We start from the raw sequence: 9,585 nt of genomic DNA on the forward strand, positions 1-9,585 counted from the left end.
AGAAGTAAATGCTGATGCAGTGGGAATACAACTAGGTCTCCAGTTTTCCAGCACAGTATACTTCTGACTTCAAGAGATTGTCACAAATTTTAATTGGTCACTGCCAATAGTATATGATGATCTATTTTACAGAACTTTCTGATTTTAAAGTGATAGGAAGAGTAACAATTCACTGACCACCTGGTAGGTACCCCCCACTCTGTGCTAGTCAACTTATTATTTGGAAGAACTGACATCATTGGCAACATCATGTCTTCTGACCAATGAACATGGTATATCTCTCCATCTTTCATTTCAGACAATATTCAACTTCTTTTGGCAGCTAAGTAAAATCATTTCACTCTGAAAACACTGTTTTCTTGGCTTCATTTATTTCCATTTTTCAGAACAGTTGCTAGGCCATTCTGCTCTCATTTTAAGATGGAATGATAACCAGTAAGAATTCAGGGAAAGTACAATGTGTTTATTCAGAGGAACACAATTGGCTCTAAATTAACATAGAAATGCCAGCAAGATACTTCTATGATATTCACTAAGAAAGATTTTCAGGAAAAATATTATAACCTGATATTTAATTTTTAACATCTTTATTAGGATGTAATTTGACATTCCATAAACTAGATACAATTAAATTTTACAATTAAGTTCTGACACATGTGCATATACATGAAATCATCACCACAACCAACATAGTAGACAGGACTTCCCTCATGGCTCAGTGGTAGAGAATCCACCTGCCAATGCAGCAGACATGGGTTTGATACCTGTTCTGGGAAGATCCCACATGCTGAGGAGCAACTAAGCCCTTGCACCACAACTACTGAGCCTTGCTCTACAGCCTGGGAGCCACAACTACTGAGCCCACGTGCTGCAACTACTGAAGTCTGCTAACCCTAGAGCCTATTCTCCATAAGAGAAGCCACCACAATGAGAAACCCATGCACCACAACTAGAGTACCCTCCAGTTGCTGCAGAAGAGCCCATGCTGCAACGAAGACCCAGTACAGCCAAAAAAATAAATATATTAAACAAATAAATAAATAACACTTTTAAAAAACATTGTTGTTGTTCAGTCTTTAAGTCATGTCTGACTCTTTGCAACCCCATGGACTGCAGCACACCAGTCTTCCCTGTCCTTCATCATTTCCTACAGTTTACTCAGACTCATTTCCATTGAGTCAATGATGCCATCCAACCAGTTCATCCTCTATCATCCCCTTCTCCTCCTGCCGTCAATCTTTTCCAGCATCAGGGTCTTTTCCAGTGAGTCAGCTCTTTGTATCAGGTGGACAAAGTATTGGAGCTTCAGCTTCAACATCAGTCCTTCCAATAAATATTCAGGGTTGATTTCCCTTAGAATTGACTGGTTTGATCTCCTTGATGTCCAAAGGAGTTTCAAGAGTCTTCTCTAGAACCACACAGTGGAAAAATATAGCACTCCTGAAAAGTTCTCTTGGCACCCCTTTGTTATCCTTTCCTAACACTCAGTCCCTACCTTCTGCATTCCCAGGCACCACTAATCTTTTGTTCACTGCAGGCTTATTTGCACATTATAATATTTTATATAAACATGGAATCATACAGTCTGAATTCACTTTTTGGCTAGCTATTTCACTAAGCATAATTATTTTGAGTTCCATTCAAGTTTTTGCATGTATGAAAATTTCATTTTTTTTTTAATACTGAGTAGTATTACATTTTAAGATATATCACTTTGTTTATCCTTTCATTTGTTGAAGGATATTTAGGATGTTTCTTGTTTGGGGCTATTTTACAAATAAAAATGTTATGCACATTTGTGTAAAAGAATTTTCATGGACATAATTCTTTAATTTTTCTTGAATAATTGCTTAAGAGTTTAATGGGTATATCATATGTTAAGTATATGTTTAATATTTTAAGAAGCTACTTTATCTTTGGCAAAGGAGGCAAGAATATACAAAGGAGAAAAGACAATCTCTTTAACAACTAGTGCTGCAAAAACTGGTCAAACACTTGTAAAAGAATGAAACTAGAACACTTTCTAACACCATACACAAAAATAAACTCAAAATGGATTAAAGATCTAAACATAAGACCAGAAACTATAAAACTCTTAGAGGAGAACATAGGCAAAACACTCTCCGACATAAATCATAGCAGGATCCTCTATGATCCACCTCCCAGAATATTGGAAATAAAAGCAAAAATAAACAAACGGGATCTAAGTAAAATTAAAAGCTTCTGCACAACAAAGGAAACTATAAGCAAGGTGAAAAGACAGCCTTCAGAATGGGAGAAAACAATAGCAAATGAAGCAACTTACAAAGAATTAATCTCAAAAATATACAAGCTAACCCTGAAGCTCAATTCCAGAAAAATAAATGACTCAATCAAAAAATGGGCCAAAGAACTAAACAGACATTTCTCCAAAGACATACAGATGGCCAATAAACACATGAAAAGATGTTCAACATCACACATTATCAGAGAAATGCAAATCAAAACCACTATGAGGTACCATTTCATGCCAGTCAGAATGGCTGCGATCCGAAAGCCTACAAGCAATAAATGCTGTAGAGGGTGTGGAGAAAAGGGAACCCTCTTACACTGTTGGTGGGAATGCAAACTAGTACAGCAACTATGGAGAAGAGTGTGGAGATTCCTTAAAAAAAACTGGAAATAGAACTGCCATACAACCCAGCAATCCCACTACTGGGCATACACACCGAGGAAACCAGAATTGAAAGAGACACATGTACCCCAATATTCATCGCAGCACTGTTTATAATAGCCAGGACATGGAAACAACCTAGATGTCCATCAGCAGATGAATGGATAAGAAAGCTGTGGTACATATACACAATGGAATATTACTCAGCCATTAAAAAGAATACATTTGAATCAGTTCTAATGAGGTGGATGAAACTGGAGCCTATTATACGGAGTGGAGTAAGCCAGAAAGAAAAACACCAATACAGTATACTAAGGCATATATATTTAATTTAGAAAGATGGTAACAATAACCCTGTATGAGAGACAGTAAAAGAAACACAGATGTATAGAACAGTCTTTTGGACTCTGTGGGAAAGGGAGGGGGGGAATGATTTGGGAGAATGGCATTGAAACATGTATAATATCATATAAAAAATGAATTGCCAGTCCAGGTTTGATGCGGGATACAGGAAGCTTGGGGCTGGTGCACTGAGATGACCCAGAGGGATGGTATGGGGAGGGAGGTGGGAGTGGGGTTCAGGATTGGGAACACGTGTACACCCGTGGCAGATTCATGTTCATGTATGGCAAAACCAATATAATATTGTAAAGTAATTAGCATCTAATTAAAATAAATTTAATTTAAAAAAAAAGAAGCTGCCAAACTGGTTTCCAAAATGATTTTACATTTTGTATCCCCACAAGCAGTATATGGGTGTTCAGGTTCCTCCACATCCTTGTCAACACTTGGTATGGTCAGTCATTTTCATTCTAATACAGGCATACCCCAGAGATAATTGTGGGTTAAGTTCTAGACTACTAGACTAATAAAGTGAATATCATAATAAAGTGAATATATCATAATAAAGTTAGTCACAGAATTTTTTAGTTTCCCAGTGCATATAAAAGTTGTGTTTACACTATACTATAGTTTACTAAGTGTGCAACAGATTATTAAAATATATATAAAAACAATTAAAATATTTTGTTGCAAAAAAATGCCAACCATCATACAAGCCTTCAGTGAGTCCTAATATTTTTAGTGGGAGATGGTCTTGCCTTATGTTCATGGCCACTGACTGATCAGGGTGGTATTTGCTGAAGATTGGGATGGCTGTGGAATTTTCTTTAAAAAATGATTAAATGAAGTTTGCTGAATTGACTCTTTTGTTGAAGTATAGTTGATTTACAATGTTGTGTTCATTTCTGCTGTACAGCAAAATGATTCAGTTTTACATATATATGTATATTCTTTTTAACATTCTTTTCTATTATGGTTTATCATAGGATATTAAATATAGTTCTCTCTGCTATACAGTAGGAACTTATCGTTTTTGATTGACTCTTTAACTCGAACACTTAGAGGCCACTATAGGGTTGTTAATTGGCCTAGTTTTAATGTTGTTGTATTTCAGGGAATGAGAAGGCCCCTGGAGAGGGAGAGAGCTGGGGGAACGTCTGGTCGACTGACCAGTCAGAACACACAAAACGTTTACTGGTTAAGTTCACCATCTCATATGGGCATGGTTTGTGGTGCCCCCCTCCCCTGCCAAAAATTACAACCATAATATCAAAGATAACTGATCACAGATCACCATATCAAATATAAAAGTAATAAAAAAATTGAAATATTTTGAGACTTACCAAAATGAGACAGACATGAAGTGGAAAAGTGGCACCCTTAGACTTGCTAGACACAGGGTTACCACAAACCTTCAATTTGTAAAAAGAGCAGGACCTAAAAAATGCAATACGATGAAACACAATACAGTGAGGTATGTCCATGGATGGAGAAGGCAATGGCACCCCACTCCAGTACTCTTGCCTGGAGAATCCCATGGACGGAGGAGCCTGGTAGGCTGCAGTCCATGGGGTCGCTAGGAGTCGGACACAACTGAGCAACTTTACTTTCACTTTTCACTTTCATGCATTGGAGGAGGAAATGGCAACCCATTCCAGTGTTCTTGCCTGGATAATCCCAGGGACAGGGGAGCCTGGTGGGCTGCCGTCTATGCGATCACACAGAGTTGGACACGACTGAAGTGACTTAGCATAGCATAGCATAGCATGTCCATGGCTGTGTGGTGGTACCTTATTTTGTGGTTTTAATCTTCATTTCTTCAATGACTAATGATGAGTATATTTTCATTTGTCTATTTGTCATTCATATATTTTCAAATCTTACCCACATTTAAATTTGGTTGTTTGTTATTGTGCATGCAAGTCTTTATCACCTAAGTACAAAATTTTCACCCAGACAGTGGCTTGTCTTTACATTCTTTTAACAGTGTCTTTCAAAGAGCAGAATTTAAAATTTTTGATGAAACCCATTTTATCAACTTTTGGCTTTTACGGATTGTAAATACTTTTGGTGTCATATCTAAGAAATATTTTCTGAATCCAAGGATGCAAAACTTTTCTCCTATGATTTCTTCTAGAAGTTTTATATATTGAGGTTCTAAATTTAGGTCTATGAACCATTTGGGGTAAATTTTCATTTATGACAAATGTATGGGCCTACATTAATGCTTTTTCATATAGATGTTTAATTGTTCCAGCACAATTGGGGGAAAAAAATCTATTCTTTCTCCACTGAACTGCATTTGATTCATTGTTGAAAGTCAGCAGCATATATATGTATGGGCTTATTTCTTAACTCTCTATTCTGTTCCATTGACCTACATGTTTATAAAGATAAACTAGTGCAAAGACACTAGTAACATAAGGTTTTGATTATTATAAATTTATAATGAGTCTTGAAAACAGATACTCTTACTCCTCAAACTTTGCACTTTTTTTCAAAGTTGTTTTAGCTGGTCCTTTGTCTTTCCAGATGAACTTGAATATAATATATGGATCTTAAACATCAATTTAGATAAAATTGACAAAATGACAAAAATGAGTCTTTTGGTCAATAAACACCATATATCTATTTATTTATAATTTCTTTAATTTTGTTTTGTAGTTTTCAGTATACTAGTCTTTAGCATCTTTTGTTAGATTTACACCTATGTATTTCATGTCTTTTTATGCTCTTGTCAATGGTATTGTTTTATTTAAATACAATTTCCAATTGTTAGTGACTAATATATAGAAAAAACATTGATGTTTCTATTACCTTGTATCCTGCAATGTTGTTAATGCATTTTTTATATCTAGTAGCTTTTTTGTAGATTTAATATCTTCTCTATAAATGATCATGTTATGTGTGAACAAAGACAGTCTTACTTATTTCTTCCCAATTCAAATGCCCCCCCCCTTTTTTTTTTTTTTTGGACTGAGAACATTTCTTTACTGTAACTTACAAAAAATAAATACAACTGTCTCTAATCTTTGTGAGCAATTTCTCTAAAAATCTAAAATCTGTAGGATACTTAAATTGTTCTCGGACTAGAGGAAAGAAGTGTCTGTAGTAGTTCACAGGAATACTCAAGTTTAGCAGTACCAGCTCATCTTTCTAGTCGAGAAGACTAAGGTCGATGTGGAAGTAGACGTAAGGAAAGTAGTCTTGGTTGCTGAGTTGGAGTCCAGGGATCTCCACGGATGCATCCAATATACTTGCAGCTGCAACTTCATCCAGATGCCTGACGACGGAGTCCAGAACCTGTCGTAAACGTTTGGTGCATGACTTCTTATGAGGCTGGAGGAGAACCGCCTGGAAGTTCACTGGCAGTCCATACCTGAGCACAGACTCCACAAATACTCTCAGTGCCTTGATGTGGATCCAGGCAACAAAGGCTTCGCTGAAGTGGACCTTGAGCCATCGCAGCAGCAGGCCCTCACCCTGGCCCTCATTCTTTCTCTCTCTGTCACTCTGCCCCGCAGCGGGCCTATCAGGGTTCCCTAGTGGGGTTACCTTAACCTTGTGGTCCGGGAAGGTGGATGATCCCTTTTTAAGAGCAACACAGGAAGTTTGATATTGTTGCTTCTTATCCGACAGCAATCAGGTCATCTCTTCCCTTTCCCTTTTAATTTCTTTTTCATCATAGTAAAATTCTTGTACAGTGAACTTATTCTCTTTGGCTTTGGTTTTGAAATCATCGATCACTTTTCGAAACAGAGTCACGGTGAAGAGGCCGCCCTCCTTGTCCTCAGCGATCAACTTGGTTGACCTTGGGACCACCATATCTGAGAGGGATTCATAGGTTTTTTGCCATTGTACGCAACTCGGCTTGGGGACAATGACCAGCAGTGTGATCAGGTACTCAGAATCCAGCACGAAGTCTTCTTTGCTCACAATGTCGCTCAGGGTCCAAGTGAAGAGGTTTCCCATAGATTTCTTCTCCAGATTCTCTAGGTTTGTCTTCAGAGTGTTGTAGGCAGCTGTTCGGGACTTCAGGTCTATCTCGATCTGTGCCAGTTGCTTTGCCAGAATGTCCACCACGCTCACCAGTGGCTGCTTCACGGGATACTTGGCCACGTCCCATTCGAAGTGGGTCACAAAGGACGTTAGGTCAACTCCGTTGGCCAGAAGGTTCTCCTGGACCTTTCCCTTGGCATCTTCCATCACTTCCACCACGCTCTGGGCCATTCTCCTTATGAGACTTTCAGCAAAGATACCAAGCTTCGCCAGCTCATCAGAGAGGCCGACAAGGGAATCCAAGGTCCCCACCTTGAAGTCAGGAATCGTGAATTTGGTGTTATAAGACAGGTTAGACTTGGAGGTTACTGTGTTCATCCTCTCCAGGGCTTGTAAATTTTCCTTATCTCTGGGGGCAGAAATTAACCAAAACTCCGACATGTTTCCAGTCTTCTTTGATCCAGCTCGAGCACACCGAACGCAGTTCCTTTGCTTTCGATCGCTGATGGCCTGGGGACAAACTGGCCCCGAGGAGATGCCACCTGCCCTGGCCCCTGGGAGGGCACAGCAGAAGCGCGGGCTCCCGGGTTCCCACGGAGAAAAGTCTTGGAGGGCGCGCGTGGGCCGAGGAGGAGCAGGGACCAAGGGGACGCGGGCAGCTCGCTCTGGTCCCCCGGGTCGCGACGCGCGCCCTCTCCCCTCGCCGCCTCGGGTCTCCAAGCCGCCGCACGTCCTTACCCGGAGCCCGCGGGCCGCACGAGCAGGCAGCGGGCGGGCACGGGGCCGAAGCGCACGGCCGGCTCCCAGGAGGCAGCGGCTTCTCAAATGCCCTTTATGTCTCAGCTTATTATACTTACTAGTTATACTTACTAGAACATCCAGTACAATGTTGAATAGAAGTGGAAAGAGCAAACCTCCTCCTCTTGTTCCTGAACCATTAAGTGTGATTATATCTTCAGAGTTTTCATGGATGAGAATGCTTTCAAATTGAGAAAGTTTCTATTTCTAGTGTTCTGAGAATTTTATAAGAAATAACCTTTTTGTTGCAGAATTATAAGAGATCTCAAAAATTTCTGAATACTGGACCCTTATCAGGAATGTGATTGCAAGTATTGCCTCCCATTCTGTGGCTTGTCTTTTTACTCTCTTAATAATGTTCTTGGATGGAAAAACGATTTTAGTTTTGATGAAGTCCAATTTACAAATTTTTTCTTTTGTTTTTTTTGTGTGCCTTTGGTGTCATATTTAAGAAGCCATTGCCAAATACAAAGTCACAAAGACTTGGCATATTTGTTTTCTTCTAAAAGTTCTATAGTTCTATCTTTTACACATAGGTCTTTGATCCATTTTAGGTGAAGTAAGAGCACAATTTCATTCTTTTACCTGGGAATATCTAGTTGCCCCAGCACCATTTGTTCAAATGACTATTCTTTCCCCATTGAATGTTCTTGGGGAAAAATCAGTTGATCATAAAAGTGAGGGTTTATTACTGAACTCTGTTTTCTATTCCACTAATCTATATGTCAATATGTCTACTCTTATGTCTTTCAATTAATGTAGCTTTGTCAGTTCAGTTCAGTTCAGTCACTCAGTTGTGTCCGACTCTTTGCGACCACATGAATTGCAGCATGCCAGGCCTCCCTGTCCATCACCAACTCCCAGAGTTGACGCAAACTCACGTCCATCGAGTCAGTGATGCCATCCAGCCATTTCATCCTCTGTCGTCCCCTTCTCCTCCTGCCCCCAATCCCTCCCAGCATCAGATTCTTTTCCAATGAGTTAACTCTTCGCATGAGGTGGCCAAAGTACTGGAGTTTCAGCTTTAGCATCATTCCTTCCAAAGAACACCCAGGACTGATCTCCTTTAGAATGGACTGGTTGGATCTCCTTGCAGTCCAACAGACTCTCAAGTCTTCTCCAACACCACAGTTAAAAAGTATGAATTCTTCAGCACTCAGCTTTCTTCACAGTCCAACTCTCACATCCATACATGACCACAGGAAAAACCATAGCCTTGACTAGACAGACCTTTGTTGGCAAAGTAATGTCTCTGCTTTTGAATATGCTATCTAGGTTGGTCATAACTTTCCTTCCAAGGAGTAAGCGTCTTTTAATTTCATGGCTGCAGTCATCATCTGCAGTGATTTTGGAGCCCCCCAAAATAAAGTCTGACACTGTTTCCACTGCTTCCCCATCTATTTCCCATGAAGTGATGGGACCAGATGCCATGTTCTTCCTTTTCTGATTATTGAGCTTTAAGCTAACTTTTTCACTCTCTTCTTTCACTTTCATCAAGAGGCTCTTTAGTTCCTCTTCACTTTTTGCCATAAGGGTGGTGTCATCTGCCTATCTGTGGTTATTGATATTTCTCTCAGGAATCTTGATTCCAACTTGTGTTTCTTCCAGCCCAGTGTTTCTCATAATGTACTCTGCATATAAGTTAAATAAGCAGGGTAACAATATACAGCCTTGACGTACTCCTTTTCCTATTTGGAACCAGTCTGTTGTTCCATGTCCAGTTCTAACTGTTGCTTCCTGACTTGCACATACGTTTCTCAAGAGGCAGGTCAGGTGGTCTGGTATGCCCATCT

The 9,585-nt window shown here is 39.6% G+C and overlaps 1 protein-coding gene across 1 annotated transcript; it reads right to left on the minus strand.

The window, feature by feature from the left end:
- Positions 1–5,974: 5,974 nt before the first annotated feature.
- On the minus strand, positions 5,975–7,449 carry LOC129638923 (V-type proton ATPase subunit C 2-like). The gene is given in 1 exon segment (XM_055563665.1): positions 5,975–7,449. A coding segment is annotated over 1 exon segment (1,284 nt). The 5' UTR covers positions 7,436–7,449; the 3' UTR covers positions 5,975–6,151.
- Between the last annotated feature and the right edge of the window lie 2,136 nt (positions 7,450–9,585).

The sequence above is a fragment of the Bubalus kerabau genome, chromosome X (genome assembly GCF_029407905.1).
Source record: "Bubalus kerabau isolate K-KA32 ecotype Philippines breed swamp buffalo chromosome X, PCC_UOA_SB_1v2, whole genome shotgun sequence".
NCBI lineage: Eukaryota > Metazoa > Chordata > Mammalia > Artiodactyla > Bovidae > Bubalus > Bubalus kerabau.